Below are 20,129 nucleotides of genomic sequence, written 5' to 3'. Positions count from 1 at the left end.
ATCTACAATACGTCTCTTAACACCCAAACGCCTCAACACAAGTGTAAATGCTCTCTAGAGGCTCAGTTTTCCAGAAGGCCACCAGATGGACCTCTGCAGTGTGCAAAGGTGGCCGTGCAGCGATGCTGCCTTCACTGCCCGGTGGCAACTTAATGGCGCACAGGCTGCATGCAAACAAGACTGGGCGTGTGTTCAAAAGTCCATCGCTGAATTAGTATTTGGCTGTGAGCCTTTACTTGACCGACAATCACCATCACGGTTGTATAACTTTCTCTGTCCTCGGAGTTCTTAGTAGCCAGCTCGTACGGCCCCTTTAACTTCTGAGCCGATTTCCAGAAAGCAGTAACCTGTTACAGGCTCAGCGATCCTCCCCCTGATGGATTATTTAGCAGGCGTTGAGTCCCATGTCGCCATCTGCTATAGGAAGAAAAACACTGCGGAATATTCTCTGAGGTACATGGTGCATGCTGGAAAGCGGAATAAACAAGCAAATGAAAGAAAAGTAGTTTAGAGCGACGCAAAAAGCCAATCAAACTTCTGCAACAGGTGTTCAGCATCCTGCGGGCGTCAGAGCGGAAAGAAGCGGATCACTGAGCCACACCGTCGTGTAAACATAGACAACAGGTTGGTTTGTTGTTCAGGTGAAAGAATAATGGACTGACTTTTATTTCAACATGAAAACACGCGTTTTAAAATGTTCTCGGACCGAACCCGATCTTGCTTTTGACCGTTCGGCTCTGGGAAGATGAGGAGCGATCACTGAGCTGTCCACACAGTAAACCGGGTGACAGACATGATCTGAAGCTTCAGGAGTACAATGCTGTCTTCATCCGCACGGTGAACTGATCGGGCTCATCTCAGGCAACCAAAACAAGGAGTCGTCCAGTGTGCAGCGGCCATGGTTGTGGAGGGGGACAAGGCGCTGCTCGCCGCAAGGCAGGGGGACGTTCAGACTCTCAAAGTGCAATTAGCGGCAAAGGCGCTCACCAGCGACATCAAGGATGTGCTGGGGGCCTCACCGGTCCACCACGCAGCCCGGGCCGGGAAACTGACTTGCCTGCGTTTTCTGGTGGAGGAGGCAGGACTGCCGGGCAATTGTGTGGCCAACAACGGCGCAAGCCCGGCGCATGACGCAGCAGCCACCGGCAACCTGGTTTGCTTACAGTGGCTGCTGACCCAGGGTGGATGTCGGCCAGAGGTGAGTGCCTTGAGCTTCAGTCGGACACCTTGGGGCGTAGCAGACAGTAGCCTAATTCTCTGTTTCCTCTGACCTGACTGCTATTTCCTGCCTATCCCCCCGCTCCCAATCTCATTTTCACTTCACCAGCTGGGGTCCAGTTGATCTGGGGTATATTTCAGCTAATGTCAGTGTTTCTAAGATCTTGCGCCATGATGACACACTAAACCCATACTAGTAAAATTCAGTGTGGAGGTATAGCAGCGGCTGAAGGCAGGGTGGTCACCCATGTGCTCTTTTCCGTCCAGGAAACTCAGATACAGAACATTACAGTCTTTGACAAACATGTTTAAAATACAATTTACAGTTTTTTACTCTGTGTGTTGCTGTTCAAAGAGGTGCTTTCATGAGTGGTCAGACCACACACACATTAGATGCTGTTTAAACCTAATCATGACACCGTTTAATTCACTTCTAGTCAACAATGATCTCAAAAACCAGAATCCTTGTCTTGAGTGGTGAGCAGCTATCGATTAGGTGACAAGAAAAGATAACTTCATCCAAGATGGCAACTGCCTGCAAACAATTCACCGACAAGACTTCAAGAGACACCAGAATATGATGAGCTCACAATAGTTTGGCTAAAAAACACACTGATCCCCAAATATCTGGCAGCTTTTTTTGTTGTTCTGACGACACATTGAAAGGCAGCCTGTGCTAACACTGAGCAACGGAAAACTTCAGCACATTCAGGTATTGGACAGTGTTCACTAAATGTGACTTTTGTTTTGGTTTTGTTTTAAACCCCGCTGTGGGGCACCACCCGGTGTTCCCATGCTAATGAAGTATGCAAAATTGGATTTGCAAATGTAATATCCTTAATACAGCACATACAGCATCTCATGAAAGGCACAAACAGGTGTGCATGGGGACAGTGTGGTTTGATACGATAGCAGAGAAGCTGTATGCGAAGGAGTATGGTTAAACCTTCACATGATGGATTAAACCTTCCCAGCCCTCATGACTCAGTTATCTCATTTCCATTTCCCTGCTGGTAGTATGATGCAAAGGACTCATGCTGCAGGCACTGTGAAGGCGTCTCATGGTGTTGATGATGTTGTTTTGACTATAGGAAGTCATGCAGACACACAGAGACCATGCACAGAAGGCAGGTGACATCCATCACAACACCTTCTTGGTCTGAGGCAGCAGTGCTAATGATTACACTGACCCATCTTGTGTCTTCTTACTCGAAAATGAGTAGATTAACACAACAGAAACAGAAGCCGCAAACATGAGTCAATCAGACACTCAATCTAACCTGTAGTAATCTGTGATTCTAAATTTGAAACACAGTAATACGAGCTCTATGTTCTATTTGCTGTCTCCAGTACTTTAGAGAGCTGCCCGACAGACCGCAGAAGAGCGACAAAGAACACCTCGTACCACCAACTGACTGATAAGATACTTGGCTGACATTTAGTAAAATCTATCAGTTACTACTTGCAGTGCAATCTGCTTGATGGATGCTCAATGCCAGCTTCCACTTTTCACCATTGTGTCTTTTGCTTTGTGTGGCAGCACACTGATCCTGATTCTGTCTGATGTTAATGATGTTCATTTGTGGCACTCCACTGCCTCAGACTACAGCTTTACCTTCTCTGTCGATAAGCCTCAAGAATTAATATACATCAATCCAAAGAGCATGCGAATACAATCTTTTCTATTTTTCTCTCTTAGCTATGGGTCCAACTCTTGACACAAAGAATAAAAACATGTTAAACCCAAGTTTTAAAGGGACATGGAAGGCGTCACAGCATGTCTTTTTATGTCTTTTTGGGTGAAAGAGTTGCAAAAGCTATGATCTGTGTCTTTTTTAATTTAATCAGTAACCACTTTACTCAGGACGGGCATTTGGCTTAAAGGACTGAGGCCTTTCAGATTCTCTTTCCTTTTTCTGACTGAGCTCATTATACTGTAGCAGTCTATGCTGCTTAGAAATGTAGCTTGTTATAAGCTCAAGATACACTAAGGTTTCTCGTGAAGAATGTTGTGGGGTATGTTCAAGGTATGTACTTATGTAGACTTAAGCAGCAACTCTTAAGCACAATCATTCAAAGCTACTGCATATAAACGAGAAACGTAACCCTTTATGAACACACACAGGAAGCTCTATGATCGATTCCTGTTCCCTTAACTTTAACAGCGATCACAACAATACATTAGCCAGTCGCAACAGCACATCTGCCTAAAATAAGCTGTGGTAGAGCAGCACCAGTCATGACGTTGCTCTGGTCTCTGGTTTTTAACAGGTTGCAAATCTGCTGGTGGACACTGCCTTCTCAAAAAGCAGAGGGATTAAATCCAAATTTCAGAACGTGAAATTAGTGCTGGTTTCTAAAGGAACATACTGCACTGTTAATTTTACAGTCGGTGCTGCTATTTGGCACCATGAAATGATTTTGATTACTATCTTTTCAATGGAAAAAATATTTCAGAACCCCATATTTCAGATGTGTTCCTCTTTTGTCTGATTGACAGCACAGGGACAGTTCTGGTGCCACTGTTCTCCACCTTGCATCCCGCTTCAGTCACCATGAGGTCACTGACTGGCTGCTGAAGAGCGGGGAGGCGGACCCCGGGGCCTCCACCGATACCGGCGCCCTACCTGTTCACTACGCTGCTGCCAAGGGAGACCTGCCCTCTCTCCGACTGTTACTGGGGCACAGCCCAAAGTAAGTGGTCTTTACAGCAGCCTGTAAGCTTCCGTTCACCGCACTCAGAGTCTGTCACTCAGATTGAGGAGTTGTTGATTTCCTCTTTTTGTTTAGAACACGATCTTTAAAAGCAGGCTGGGTGTCATTGATCGCATGCCTAAAAACACACAGTACTCGACACAGACTCTGCAAGATTTTAATATCCATGAGCATCCATATAACCGATTAGTGCTAAAATCAATCGCCACTCTTCTATTAGTCCCATCCTCTGTGGTTAGTCGTTCTTCCACCTATTCAAAGATGTTCTGCTGAAATTGTTAATTTCTAAGTTGACATGAAAATCTGAGGTTGTTTCTCAGCAGGAAAAACAGCAATTAGGTCAATACTGTTAACTGCTGCATAAAAGTCCATTATAGTTATATTACACATATAGAGTATATAAAGCTTAACTCTTGTACCTGATCCATCACTCTCATCTGCCCTTCACCTGTGAAGACTGCAGCACTAATTTAAAAGAGCCTTAAGGCCATGACGAGTTTTATTTTTGTAGGCTCTGGTCACTTTTCTCCTACTGTTTGTAACTGAGACAAGGCGCAATAGATCCACAGTTCAGATTCAGATTTCAGACTGTTGGCACTTTAGTAGTCTGACATTGATAAATGATCCAGCAGATTTCAAAGGTCAAGAAATCAACTCTTATTTCTTTCCAGATGCTTACCAAACAAATCAGGAGTGGTCAGCTTTGGGCTCATACTGTACATAGTATGTAGAGTACCCTGGCACTAGTGGGAGGCAATCTGAACTTTGCTTTTTTGATACCTGTGGAGCAATCCAAATACTCTGTGCTCAAATCCCATTTAGGGAAAAAAAAAACCTCTTAGTGGTTTAACTTTCCCAAAATACTGCATACTACCACAACCCCACATGCTGCTTATGTAATACATCTAGAATTGTTTCCATAATCTTGACACAAGTCTGTACTTCAACAACCAAATATGTGTGCAATTTCATATTTTTACTAAACTGCACTGTCGATTTCAAAGGCTACAACTAACATTTTCAGTATCGATTCGTCTGCTGATTGTCCCATCACAAGGTGACATCATTACATGTACGCTTTGACTGACAAACAGACCAGAAGCTAAAAATATTCAATTTACTGCAACACCAAGAAAAGCAGCAAAGTCTCACATTTGAGAAGTGGAACATCATCAAGCGTTTGGCATTTTTGCTTGAAAAATGAGTTGAATGAAGTGCAGATTTTGCAGCATCAGCGCCCCAGTGTTCAACAGTTGTCATGCCACTTTGACTAAATATCTTAATTAGTATAAGTACAGTATAGAAGTAGTACACCTGTGTCGTTCAGACTACTGAGACACTTTCTCAGGGGCGTGTTAGTAGCTCGGTTGTTGATTGCCAACATAAAGTGGCTGATATGGTGATATGTAAGTGAATTTGGTACACAAACAGATCTGTCTGGGTAACGATAAATAGTCAAGACTACTGGCCTTGTCTGGTTTGTTTTTTTAGTTTAGTATTATTGATAGCAACACCTGTCAGATTATAAAGAATAGGAAAGGAAGGAAAGGAAAGGAAAATGTGGAGATTACCACTGAGCTGATCCAGGTCTTTTGTGCTGGTGTCTACCCCAGCTATCAACGATGCTCACTAACTACTGCTATAAAGGCACAGAAATGTAATGAATGACTTAGTCTTGAAGCCAAACAGCCTTATTTGCTGAACTGCTTTGACTGTGACGACCTTAGCAGGAGGAGCAGCTTGTCCAGGAACTAACCTCGTGCTCCGAACCTCCAATATTGTCTAGTTGCACCCCAGACAGGTGCACAGCTGCTGAAAATTTGATGAGCCTCAGGGACATGGCAGCTCCCTGATAGCTGGGCCCCATTCACTCTTCTCCACCACCACTCCCACCGTTGCTGTTTACCACCATCTCCACGGCGACACACAGTAGCGCCGACCAGCGATAAGCTAATGAGGAAAACAAATCCGTTTGAATAGACGAGCTGCTTTCTAGTCACTGGCTTCAGGCATTGTTCAGAATGGTACTTTGCAGAAGAGAGATAGCATTCTTGTTTCAGGGTTTATTACAAGCTGCAAATTTGTGTCGGCGACTTTTAAGAGGTAACTGAAGGCCTCGGAGTTTCTTCTACTCAGAAAATCACAAGGGCAGCAATGATGCCCTCTGCTGCATCATCACTTAGTAACTGACAGATTGTTGACGGCAGAATATAAGTGTTGCTGCACAGAGGTAATAGTACACACATTAACGGGTAGTAAACAGTAAACAAGCAACACAACCTACACATGAAGTCTTCTGTTGCATTTTCTTTGCAGCATTACACTAATGCGATGGTTTTGAGTTCTGTTTCGCACTGCTAACCCCAACGCAGCCTCAACACACTGAAAGACCTCATATTTTCACCTTGGCGTCGACCAATATTGACTTTTGAAGGCTGGTAGGTCGGTTTGAGGCTTAAGGCTTGACACCAGCTTTTTTTTATTTTATATCTATATCTTTATCCTTTCTGAGCTTTTCATGACAGAAAATGCAAGGATCTGCACGAATAACTAAAACCACTACAACCACTGGCATTCACAAGTAAAGCCAAGACTAGGACATCTATTCATCAGCTAAGTCAAAAAAAAAAAAAGTAGTTATTGTATTTGGATAAAAGTATTCCAAATATGACACTTAACATTGGTTAACTTTTGAATGACATGTGCACAGGTCAAAAGAAAAGCACTCAGAGGGGAGTTCTCAGCAGTCTGCTATGTTGTTCTCATGAAGCAATCACAGGCACGGCACAGATCTGTGTCCTGATGTTTCAGGGTTTGTTAGATTTATAAGCGACATCTGAATTGGTAGCTCATTCACCCGTCGATCCCAGAGAACCAAAACCAACAGGCTCATGCGCTGCGTCCCTGCTGATAGGCTCGCCACACAAAAGACTGAATGAATGAGACAGCGAGAGAGCGATAGAGAGAGAGGCCACAGACAGGTTACGCAAGCAATTAGTGCAGATTAAGATCTTTGGCCAAACCATAATTCCAGCATAGGGTTGAGATGGGAAGACCTCTGCATTAGTATATTGTACAAGTTAAACTTCAAATGGAAATAAACACGGCAGACTCACCGGTCTCCTAATTTCTCATTTAGTCTAATACTTTTCTCTCTTGTTTATATAACGGTTGCTGTAACAGCAATATGTACTGTGTAACTCAAAGGGTCAAGACCAGCATAGAATAAATGAATAAATGAACAGCCATTTATTTCTTCACCCTCAAAGAAAATATCCTGCTCCAAAATGAGGCAGGAGATCATCCTGTATGCATGTATCTGATGCAGTAGCGAAGACAGAAAAGTAGTATCTAGAAAGATAAAATAAAGTGATAAAGATAAAACTCCAGAAGTATTTCCTCAGGATATGAGTAACCTCGGTCCTTCTTCTCTGTAAGTCATTTGTGTGGTTATGGTAGAAAAATATTTGTATGAGCCTCTAAAGTCAGTCTGGATGCAGCAGCTCACAAAAGAGGTTCACTTATGATCTTTCAAGCTTTGAGTTGTTGGCTCGTAAGTTAGCTGGCATTCAGCATTAAGTTTAGACATGGCGAGTGAGGCTAAATGGTTGAGTAGTGTTTTTCTCTCAGCCAATGGGTGAGCTACACTTTTTCCTTCAGCTCTAATCTTCTTAATAACTTCTTGTACAAGTTGGATAAACCCCCCCCTTTGTGTTCTCTTGTAAGACAAGAGATTTAAACTGAGGAAATGCAACGTAGTGTTTTGCTTTTGGGCAAAGAGCCCACAGGATTACAACTGCACACTTTGTGAGAGTATTGTCATCAAGTTGAAACCTTGAATGTGCAATTGTTAAAGTGAAGGATTACATGATCCTCTACAGGTTTCAAACCTCACTAGACAAACTAGCATAATGCATGGGTTTTGATGTGAACACATGGCTGCTTTATCAAGTTTTGATTATATGTAGCTTCAGTGGGAAATTTTACAAGAGAATTAAGGCGCATAGCTAAATAAAGTGCAAACATTCTCCCATGACACTCCTCATTATTCTGACAGGAGAAGCCATTGAGAAGCTAACAAGCCTTATCAGGCAAGAAGACCATTAGTGTGACATCAATTACTTTGCTCGTAATGAAGATAACCTGGGTCTTTGTTACCGTGTACATGGGGGGAAGGGAGGGGACAGTGTACAGACAATTACAGAGATAAATAACTCACCGGAGCTGAACTGGAAATATATCAAATGTCTGCTACTTCAGAGTGTGTTTTTTTCTTTGAGTGGCAAAGTGACTGATGAGGTAGCACCCCTTGTGCCACTTGCTAGCTCTGTTGTCACACAAGGCTAACCTCTTTCTTAGCTCTTTGAAATCTACACCTGTTCTCCAAAAGCACATCTTTAGCGGAGAGCTCGAGCCTCTTCACTTTGGAGAGTTGTGACAAAGGCTGCCTGCGCTTTGTTCGAATCATACCTTTACCTTGCCTTACCTCACCTTGAATACACTCAACTCTGTCACTCTGACGAAGTTTGTGGTTAGGATTAATGACAAATGTAAGCTTCTCTCCTTCACAGACCCCAGGGAGCAGGTGAACTTCAGCCCACTTTGGTTACACTCATGAATTATTAAACTGTCTGCCCACTTCCTGATGACAGAACTGCAGATTACTTCCCCCTTTTATTCTGAAATATTTAAGATGTGATTGTTTTTACTTGGAACTTTTCCCTCGATCACCCAGACTTCCATTGTTTATTCTTATATTTTTCCTGAAAGACAAGCCTGTGTCCCAGACACAGTATGTCACAGTATGTCTGACTAAATGCATTTAGCATACCTGCAGTTCCCTCAGAGGATGTTATTTTAAGAACAGGGTCTCTATCTTTGGCTCAGTATAGGACCTGATTGATTGTTATGTTATGTTATCATCCACATTGTAATACAGGGTCTCTAGGCACCAGGGTTTTGGCCTTGAGCCGCATCCTTTTTAGGGAAAGTTTGGCAGCATCATGTCTGTGTCTACAAGATCCACCCGTTCACTTGGCCACTGGTGCAACCCTTCGTTAAGCACAAAGCAAGTCGGGCAAAGCCAGAGGAGTGATAATCCTCTTAAGAGACTCCATGCTCATTTGTCAGCGTCCAAATAAAGCACAACCTTATGGGATTTAGTGGGGGGGAAGCACTCGTTCATTCCCTGACATCCCGCTGTGACTGAAAAGATCTGGGACGAGGAGGCATACAGCCATTGGATTTTGCATTGGAGGTGGGGCTAAGGGCCTTTGGAAAGGAAGGGGAGCGGGATTTGGCTCAGCGTCACTGCTGTCTGCTCTCAAAATAGCAGTATGTTGACACTGACCAAGGATTGTTTTCCTGTCACAGTTACCTGTTGCCTTTAGATTATGTTTACACACCCAACCTGATCCTAAAAACACAAAACATTTGTGTTTCTGTAGTCAGACAGCTGGAAGAGTATAAACAATGATTTGACTGCAATTTCCAAAGAGTACACAATTTGTGCATTGGCTTATTATGAATGCATATTTTAAATGAATGAATGTGTTGTAGGCAGAAGTAGACAAGCCGCCATTACTGTAGTGGCACATCTCTTGTAAACCCATGTACAGCACGACGCTGCATGTGAAGGATTTCACTTTTTAAGCACTGCTCCAGTAACAATCTGAAATTTTGGGGGCCAAAACAAGAAGCAAAAGGCACGAGCATCTGCTCTTACCTTCTGCATTGTTATTAAATCATCATGTGTTCTGACAGGCCACTGACCATGGACTAAAGACTGCGTGATCTAATTACACGGGGCTGATGGTGAGCTGCCACCCCGCATGTCTCTTACTAACCTGGTACGAAGTTTCCTGGCCGAAATTCAACTTTTACAGTATCATGTGTGAGTTTTATTAAATGATGCATTGCTTCTAATTACGAGGGAGGAATCATTTAGCAATCATAAACCAGCAAGTAATTCCTTCTGGATTTCATGAGCTACCTCACAAAGCACATTCAAGTCCACACTGTGGAGGTTGGACAGAAGGGTAGCGAAGACTGAATAACTTGCACATCCACACTGACTGCCTCCATCTGCCACAGATCTGACTGCGGACCGTCATCCTGAGCACCTCTGCTGTCACTGTCAGTGTAAATGTGCTCAGTTCCACTCGGAAGCCACAGTCATAGCGGCATCTATTGAGACTCCTTCTTCACCCTGTCCACTTAAAAGATTTTTCCAGCTTGGATCTAAATGTAGAGTTTTATTGTCACGTGGTAAAAACTGCAACAACTTCAGTCTGATGAAAGACCATGTTTCGCAGAACAGCACATACTGTAATTATAAATAAGTGACACAATTTAGTGAATGTGACTGTTTCGAGGCAGAACAACACAGGCAAAATGGTGTTTTGTTTTGTTTACTGGCAGGGTCTGTGTAATGGTTTTGCATTCAATTCAAATGTTGCTTTGTCATTTGAAACCCAAGCTCTCCTTTTTCAATTATTAGGTCTGAAGAGACTGCTGCAAATAATCAGTGCTTTCATTGTATTTATATACTGTAGCTATGAATAATAATTACAGATTTTCACCAAATAATTAGCGTCTGAGTTAAGAGCCTTTTGAGATACATTTGAGGCAATTGCATCTACTCTGGCTGATTTATTGATGTAGACTTGTAAATTAGGTACATGAACAATTAACTCTTCTTTCATTTCTGCCTGACAAGCTGCAACATATCCTCTCCATTATAGATATTTGGTCTCCATGTGTCTCTTCATGTGCTTTACTGTTTCATTTCCCTCCAGTGTTGTCAACTCCCAAACTAAGAATGGTGCCACACCGCTTTACCTGGCCTGCCAAGAGGGTCATCTTGAGGTCGTCCAATACCTGGTCAAGGATTGTGGGGCGGATCCGAGCATCAGAGCCAATGACGGGATGACACCTCTGCATGCTGCTGCCCAGATGGGCCACAACACAGTTATCGTCTGGCTGGTATGTTGAAATGTCAGGACACCATAGAGCAAATAAATAGAGTACACTGATTTATTCCTACATCCATATCCCATACTTAATGTGTTGTTGTTCCATTTTTTTAACAAGCTCTGATAAAATGCAAATAATGAAATCCCTTCTTTTAGATGAGTTTCACTGAGATCAGCCTGACAGACAGGGATGGTGACGGGGCAACAGCCATGCACTTTGCAGCTAGTCGGGGTCACGCAAAGGTGCTCAGCTGGCTGCTGCTGCACGGCGGAGAGATTGTCACTGACAACTGGGGAGGGACCCCGCTTCACGACGCCGCAGAGAACGGTGAACTGGAGGTGTGTGTTTGTGCCGAAAATGGGGAAATAGAACTCTCCTTTTTGGCTTTGTATAGACTGTGAAACAAGCAGCATTTAAGTCACTTGAGAAAGAGGTGATGTGTGATTTTCATAATGCAATTATAAGGTGCCACATTGTCCGTGGCCATCTAGAATAGCTCATTATATTAAAATATACAGTTCAGGTCAAAGTAGTCTGAATCACAGAGGGCTCATCTCTCCAGTTTTGGTACTGGTTTGCTAAATATCTCTTAAAAGCTGAATAATACACAAAGATTTGATGTTTGACTTGTACATTTTTAATCCAATGATGTAGCCTTAAACTACAATTTTATGTAAATAACAATTCATGTAAGTGAGGGCATTTTGATTGTTGGTGCTCACAGTTTCACATTTAACCATCTGTTTTGAATAAACAGCGTCCTGCTTATGGTTGCACCATCACTCTGCCCTACTACTTTGACTAACATTTTCCCATATCCAAGTCTGGTTTGTCAGTGGTTTCAACTTGCATATTGCACTGCATAGAAAGGGTTAAAGAATTGAACTGAAAGGGTATTGACTCAAACCCTGACTTACAGGCTCCTGGCCCACATTTTGGACATTATTAAGAAGCTAACTGAAAGTTCAGTCAATATGGCAACACAAAGCTCTCTCAGTCTTAGAACAACAAGCTTAGCCTGGCCTCCAGCCTCTGGGGGATTCAAAATAGATGCTATACACTGTTAAAGTTTTTTTTGACTACCAGACACAAATGCTTTGTTTAAGAGAGGAAGACTTCCCCTATCATTTAGAAACCATGAAGTAAAGCATATCAAACCCTTTCTCTTGTCAACTTTTTACATGGTTTCCACAGAACCAGTTTATATGCCAGGTTTCTAAGTAATCTAATTTTAAGTGATTGAAGATGATTTTAAACACAACAGTCACATTCACTGACTGTCATTTGCTCCATCTGATTCATTTCTGACCTCTGACCTCTGACTCTCTCGTGTCACTCTCCAGTGCTGTCAGATCCTTGTGGTCAATGGGGTGGACCTGGGCATCAGGGACCAGGACGGCTTCACAGCAGCAGACCTGGCTGAATACAACGGCCACTCCCAGTGTGCCAAGTATCTGCGCACAGTGGAGAACATGGTAAGAGATGCAGCTGTGCACAATACATTACGCTGTGGGCTCTGCTCTGAAGTTGCGCTGCTGTCCGCTGTGTGTAACTCAGGAGCTCAGCCTCGACCTCCTGCAGACAGGCAGCAACACGCCAGGCAGAGGCAGAGAGGCAAAAGTCACTTATTGTGTGTTCCCTTTGGTTCACAAACAATGCTATCTGGTAGGAAATGCAGACAGAGAACATTTGTGAAGGACGGCATGTGAACTGTTAATCTTGTTTGTTCTGTCAACAGTGCAAATACCCCACTTCCACTTCATCCCACTCCCATAACATTAGTCAAATATTTTGTTTGAAATTTTCTATTATTCTTCAAATTCTTACTGAGTTGGTCCCCGGAGCTAAAATGCAGCCTTGGAAACCACAAGCCAACTTGTTCCTCGACTGGCATCAGTATATCTGTGCTAATTACCAGAGCTGTTAACACTTAACATACGGCAGCCTCCATGGCTTCAACCCACGGAAATCCCCAAGTGGCCAGAGGAACAATAACTCCTCCACGCTGAACTCTCTTTGGTGTGTGGGAAACATATTTCCCCCCGTTGCACTCTTCCCATCAGAGACATTGAGCCAACCGAGTGCTGCACTGTGGGGAAAGCAGAGGGCCCCAGAGCCTTTTTGATCAGCTGTGAGGTGTTTCATTAGTGTGCAGAAATTAAACTCATAATGCTGTTCTCCTCGTCTAAGTCATCAGGGACTGAGAGCTAGTGGGACTTAAGAACTGATGAATGAACCAATAGATAACTCATGTTAACAGTAATTCATTTATCTGTCTTGTAACATTTTACCACTAAATGAAATGAACCAAAGTGTTTAATAATGAGAAAAATTAATTAATAGATTCATGTTTTTGTAGTTTTTCTGTGGAAATCATGTCCACATATTGGACAGTTCTTCAAAGCAGATATACTAACACTTGTTTTCATGAACTGCATCCTCTGACAGAGTGTGGAGCACCGGGTTTTGTCCCGGGACCCCTCAACGGACCTTGAGTACAAGCAGCCGGACTCGGGTCTCTCATCCCCAAACACCACCATGCCCCCTGCTAGTCAGGCACCACACTTTGGAATCAGTTCACCTTCCAGCTCCCTGTCCAACTATGACTCAGCCAACTCCAGCCAGTCCAGCACTGGGGAGAAAAGGAGCAGCTTAACGACATCACGTGGCCCACCTGCTCAGCTTAACACAGTTGCACACGCAGGTAGTAAAAATAATAAACTCCTTACACTGAAGACTAGAACTTTTGTTGCCATGGTGAATCAGCAAGGTGACCAGAAATATATTTTCTATGTTATTCTTGTTTTAATTTATTCCAAATGATGTTCAATTCTGTTTCGAAACTCAGCTCATAATCAGAATGTTTAATGAAGAAAGCTTTGCTGTCTTGAGTCACTTATGCCACAAACACTCGACTGCCGCTTCTTTTACATGCAAAGTGCAGTGGTGGAACCCTCAGTCACTGTACTTACTGAGGTGGAGCTAAGACCATGCAGGAGTTTTCCTTGTGCTCGGTCACAGGCGCATGGTATGTTGGTGCTGCACCCTAGTGGTCTAAGTGCAGACAGATCGTGTTGGATGGTGAGGCTCAGTCAGTCTACGTTAAACATGCCTACATGGACTGTGTCTTTGTCACAGGTGCATCAGAGTCAGCCATCTCAGACATGCAAGCATATATGGACATGCTAAACCCAGACATTGGCTCGGACATGCCCAAGAAGAATGAGATACCTGCTGATGCCACCTCCAAGCCCCCCCCACCACCAACCTATCCACCCCCACCTCCCCCACAGTCTCCCCCGGCGCTCCCTCCACCCCCGAGCTACCCAGCACCACAGCCCCCTAAGGAGCCGTCGTCAGCAGAGTTCCTGAAGGTGAAAAGCAACCTGCGGCACGTGGACAGCAACACCAGCAAAAAGGAGGCAAGTGCTTGAACTGAAAAGATGAATCTGTAAGTCGAGTCTCTGAGCTGTGTAGTGATTTCATCATCTAGTAGTCATCTCTAATAAATGGCAGTTGTATTTTTTTTTATTGGATCAGTGTTCATGCTTTTCCAACAAATGGCTTCCCTCTGCAGAAATAGTGGGTTCAATCTCATCCTCTGGCTTGTAATTTAAGGTTGTAGTCTTATATGGGATCATGCACAGCACATGGCAGTATATTATACACAGTGGCTTAGGTAATATTACACAGTATAAAATGTCTCAAAGTAGCTTTTTGCTGAGTGTGTGACATGATGAATGACATGCAACAATGGTAAAGAAGAAGAAGGAACGGGTGTTTGGGATAAATTGGCCATTAGCTGCCATTTTCCCTTGTGTCTAATCAGCTGGGCTATTGCTCTTGTGCAACAATGTGCCTTGTCTGAGTGCGCACAATGATGTTATTGTATTAGCGAGGCTAACGAGGCTGACAAAGATGCTCATTACTGTGGCAGGTCCTCTGGGTTGTCACAAACAATGGTCGTTGTGATGGGTTTGATCTTAATTCCAGTAATTAATCTGGCTTCAGATCACTCAAGAGAAGTGTTTATAGAGCTGACAAGGAGCAGCAATTAAAATTGGCATCAATATTAGTTTCCCTGTTGCGTCTGGTGCTTCTGTTGTGCTGCAAAACACATTAAAACTGGTTGTGAAGTTGTTACTCTGACTGAATTGTAATTGAGTTGTTTAGAGAACATCGTAAGTACGACAAAGAAAACCAGGAGAGACGAGAGATCACTTTCACCTCATGAAGAATTTATTTCCTGATTGTTGCCATGTCTCACCAGTCTTGTCACCAGTTGTATGAGCCAGTTTTTGTAGCTTCAACAAAACACCATAAATGTGATGGATGTATTTTTGATCATTTTTCAAATAATTATTCATTTAGTCTTCTATGTAAATATGACCATCACAATATATGCCAATATAGCAGCAGCAAAATATTTTTCAAATAATGTTTTTATCTTGCATAGTAATAGTCAAATGACATCCCAGTCAGCCTAATTTAAGGTTATCAGTGCTATATTGTTTCCTCTAAAAGCAGACATACGGTACACACCACAGTACTGAGACTGTACTTATCAAAGTTTTAAATGACATACTTCTGAATAATGATGCTTCCAAAACCTCAGTCTTAGTATTATTGGATCTCAGTGCTGCCTTTGATACAGTTGATCATGACATACTTCTTGACAGACTGGAAAAGTGGGTGGGACTTACTGGCACTGTACTACACTGGTTCAAATCTTACTTACAAGACAGAGACTACTTTGTGTCAATTGGTGAGCATGTGTCTGAACGACAGAAGATGATGTGTGGGGTGCCACAAGGGTCCATTCTCGGACCACTTCTTTTCAATATCTACATGTTGCCCCTAGCTCAGATCATGGAGCAACATAATATTTCTTATCATACTTATGCAGATGATACACAACTTTATATTTCTGTGTCATCACATGACTACAGTCCCTTACTTTCACTGAGTGAGTGTATTCATCAAATCAATGAGTGGATGTGCCAGAATTTTCTTCAGCTTAATGCAGATAAGACAGAAGTGATTGTATTTGGCCCCAAAAATGAAAGGTCAAAGATCAGTGCTCACCTTAATTCCATGTCACTGACAACAACAGATAAAGCCAGAAATCTTGGTGTAATTATTGATTCTGACCTGAATTTTAACAGCCAGTTAAAGCTCATTACCAAATCAGCCTACTACCACCTGAAAAATATAACCAGAATTAAGGGATGTCTGTCCAAAGAAGACATGGAAAAACTGGTTCATGCATTTATTTTCAGTAGATTGGACTATTGCAATGGAGTCTTTACTGGCCTAAACAAAAAATCAATTAGGCAACTACAGCTGATTCAAAATGCTGCTGCACGAGTCCTTACAAACACCAGAAAAATGGACCATATTACACCAGTCCTCAGATCACTACATTGGCTTCCTGTGAATCAAAGAATAGACTTCAAAATCTTACTGTTGGTCTACAAAGCATTAAATGGTCTAGGACCGAAATATATTGTAGACTTATTAACTCCATATGAAGTATCCAGACCTCTCAGGTCATCAGGGACAGGTCTATTGTGTGTTCCCAGAATGAGAACCAAACAAAGTGAAGCAGCTTTCAGTTATTATGCTCCTCACCTGTGGAACACTCTCCCTGCACACCTGAGGTCTGCACCAACAGTCAGCTCATTTAAATCAGAGTTGAAAACATTATTATTCGCTACAGCTTTTACTTAAAGTAATCATTTTAAATGCTAGATTATTGTCTTAAACACTAAATTATTGTCTTTTACTGGCTTCCTTTAATTGTATTTTATTTTTATTTTTCTATTCTCTTCTAATCTCTTTCTTTCTTTCTTTCTTTCTTTGAAATGTATGATTTTAATGTATTTTTATGCTTCTGTAAAGCACTTTGAATTGCCTGGTGTATGAATTGTGCTATACAAATAAATTTGCCTTTGCCTTTGCCTTTACAATACAGGACAAAGCAATTGTTCAGAAAGACAGACTGGGGCTGTGTGTACAGATCTGCTATGCAAAATAAGTTGTTGTTAGCTGGTATAAAGTCCACAGGTAGCGACAGTGTTCTGTCTCCAGGGAGGACTCTGTGTGTGACTGTGTGTTTGTGTGTGCACGCATGCACTTTCAGTCATATGGGGGAGAGTTTTTAATTAGTGCCACCCCATCACCCTGGGCTGGTACCCAGGTGACCAGCCCGAGGCGTGCCCTCATTAACAATTTAAACAAAATTCAGAGCTCAGAACACATGAACATGCATGCACACACACACACACAAACATGCACAATTAAGATCAGTGTGTACCATATACATTGAGAAAAACAATCTACCTCGCGCACCATAGTAACAGGGAAAAGTAACCTCATCTAGGGACCCAGTCCATCAGATGGGCCAGTGTTGCGGGTTTGTGTGTCGAAAACAGTGGAAAAAAGCCTGTTGAATGTAGTTGGAAGTGAAGGGAGTTTCACGTCTATTTGCTTTTTGTTTGTTTATGAATATAGGCGTCTCTGCTGCTTCTTCTCTCACCTCATTTGTCTGTATTTGCTTTGACTGACGTCAAATGTTTTGTGTTGAGCTGCCAAACAAAACATTTGCCTCTCGAATTTTTTATTCTTTAAACCTAATGTAGATGGTCCGGTAAACTTGGACTTCGAAAGATTTTAAGGTTTCACCAGTGATTAGTGTATTTTCGGCCGCTTCTTGCTGCTAATTCGAGGCACTGAAGGCTAGAATATTCTAATACTCCGAATGCCTGAGAGATTTGAGTATGACCGGCCATGTTGAGGGCATTACCTGGGTCTTTGTGTTTTGCATAAGAGGCACTGGACAGAGTTGGAGAGTAGTTGGTCTGCGGGCTGGTGGTGACATCATTGCCTCTGCTGTGGCCGGCCTGATAGGTTATTGATGAGGCCTGTGGGTAAAGTGAGAGGGCAGGTAGAGTGACAGGCATAGCGCTGAGCGGAGAGGAGGTGACACTCTGGATTTGGTGACAGCTACTCTGTGCTCTGCTGGCCGTGTGGATGAGGCTCTGTGCGGGAGACGATTCTTAACGCAAAGGTAAGGTGTTAAGAAGAGTATTAAAAAGCTTTGTTTTTACTGGAGGTTAAAGTGATGTAATGTAGTAGTCTGGGCTGCAGATACAGTTTTGCGTGTCTTGGTGAACCACCAGGTTCTGGAGCTGATTGAGCTGCTGTGTGGTTGGACTTTGAATGTGTTGCATCTCTTGTCATGTTTTAATTGTATACTTTCCTTTGTCTTTCTGGTATAATAGATTGTTGGAAAGTAAACCTGTAACTTATTACTCATTTCATAAGAACACAAACCACCTATCTGTGTATGACCTTTAATAATGTGCGGCTTGTACAAAACCACATGCAAATGTGCTGAACAATGTCTAACCACAACCGCGCTAAGTAACCTTTGCTAATACAAACAAAAATATTGGAGCATTAAGACTGTAAAAACAGCTATGTAACAATGACTTCATGCTGACAGACAGATCAGTGTAATGGGGAAGGAAGGCTGATTGTCTGTGTCTGTCTGTCTGTGTACAAATGCTTTGTCCATTTGCTATTGTTGGCCCACCTCCCTGGAGGATGACAATCAAACCATCTGTAGCACTCCCCTGCTCACATTACCCTCCTAACTGATGAGTGCTCAGAGACCATTTCTTTGACAGCAGACATGAGTCAACAAAACTAAACAGGCTGATAGTAAGAACTCAGAACATGACACCACAAAGGAGGAGAGGTCAGGGGTCATCTGTCAATTATTTCCTCTCGGGTTAACATTTGACATCTGCTTGACGTCTGAGGCTCTTGTCAGGATTTCGAGAAAAGTCATGGCTTCTGTGAGCACTAAAATGTAAATGCATGCAAGTCTGATGTTGATCCCCTGATTTGAAAGGCAAATCTACACGCTTTGCTATGATGGGTAAGGCATGCTCATACTCAACTTTGTACATCGTACATTTTTGAAATTATACAGTTTAAAAGGCGGCTTCCTTTTTCTCACAGAGTAATTGTGATACACTTTGTTAGACAAAACTAATTCCTTACAAGATTTAATGCAAGTTTTTTGAGATGAGTACTATATGTATATGCAAGGCTTTCTGCATTAGGAAAATGCATCCACAGACTGAGCTGAAGAAGCATGACCGTCTGCCATTCTTTAATCCACTGCTAATGTCTGGTTCCTCTAAAATGCGTACAGTCTGACCCACATGTATTCTTATAGCTGCGTACAGTGACGGCAGATTGTCAGGAGTTTGGCATCCTGCTTTCACAGCTTCATTTGTGTGAGATAGATGTGAGAGTGGAAAGTGAGAGGGCTCAACTGAAAGGACCAAGGTAGTGACCTCTGACCCCGCTCTGTGGACAGGACAGTCTCTCTTGCATTGGTGCAAAAGCTGCATGTGAACTGTTACGTTCTGTGACCCTGCAGTCTTCTCATGAAACATGAATGTTTGACTGTAACTGAATAAAAGCCTTGTTTCCTAATTCAAATCATTGTGCTTTGGTCACACGAGAGAGCTAATCTGCCAACAAAAGGTACTATGTATGTCTTACAGTGTGTGTGTTGTCCCGTAAATAACACATTCAGTCCAAAAGCACTGTTAAGCCATATTGAAAAGATTTCCTGCCATTCACCACTCGGTTTTTCTGAAACATCAACGATTGGGTTATTTTGTCAACCAGATAGTTGGTAACTATAATTTAAGAATAATCATTTTCATCCTTTTCTCTCTTTGACTCATGTTTCTTTTTTAGAATTGATAATACAAGATGAATGAATGTTTATTTTATTTTTTAATCAAGAAAGGAAGGAGATTAAATCCCCCTAAAACAGTGATTGTTTTTTATGTCAACAATCCAAAACCCAAATATATTCAGTTTACTATCACATACGGCAAAGAATTGCAGCCAGTTCCCACATTTAAGAAGCTGCCGCCAGTGATTGGTTTATTAAAACATGAAAGCAACTGACAATTTACTTCAGACAGAACTAAGTACAGATGACCAGAGAAATGAGAATAAAAAATTAAAAATGCCTAAAATAAGAATAGAACAAAATAGAAACAATAAAAGAGCAGTTAGACTCAAACACAAAATTACAGGAAATAACAGCAGTGCACATGAAGTACCTGCAACTAGTGTGTACTTGAATTAGAAGATAATGAGCAGGTTAAACCAAAAGTATTTCCCTCTCA

The 20,129-nt window shown here is 42.4% G+C and overlaps 1 protein-coding gene across 2 annotated transcripts in view; it reads left to right on the top strand.

Moving 5' to 3' along the window:
* Nucleotides 1-363: 363 nt before the first annotated feature.
* The window catches only part of espn (espin), a 42,284-nt gene continuing 22,518 nt past the window's right edge, over nucleotides 364-20,129 (top strand). For both annotated transcript variants that reach the window (XR_013077724.1, XM_076741278.1), the window contains exons 1-7: nucleotides 364-1,198; nucleotides 3,719-3,912; nucleotides 10,731-10,917; nucleotides 11,064-11,246; nucleotides 12,252-12,383; nucleotides 13,357-13,612; nucleotides 14,047-14,330. Coding sequence is in view for 1 of the 2 variants with exons in the window: in XM_076741278.1 (XP_076597393.1) it covers nucleotides 899-1,198; nucleotides 3,719-3,912; nucleotides 10,731-10,917; nucleotides 11,064-11,246; nucleotides 12,252-12,383; nucleotides 13,357-13,612; nucleotides 14,047-14,330 (1,536 nt within the window). In the remaining variant the exon portion in view is untranslated. The remainder of the gene's footprint in view (nucleotides 1,199-3,718; nucleotides 3,913-10,730; nucleotides 10,918-11,063; nucleotides 11,247-12,251; nucleotides 12,384-13,356; nucleotides 13,613-14,046; nucleotides 14,331-20,129) is intronic.

This window comes from Chaetodon auriga, chromosome 10 (assembly GCF_051107435.1).
Source record: "Chaetodon auriga isolate fChaAug3 chromosome 10, fChaAug3.hap1, whole genome shotgun sequence".
NCBI lineage: Eukaryota > Metazoa > Chordata > Actinopteri > Chaetodontiformes > Chaetodontidae > Chaetodon > Chaetodon auriga.
The sequence above is the reverse complement of the archived record's forward strand: the minus strand, read 5'-3'. Positions and strand labels throughout refer to the sequence as shown.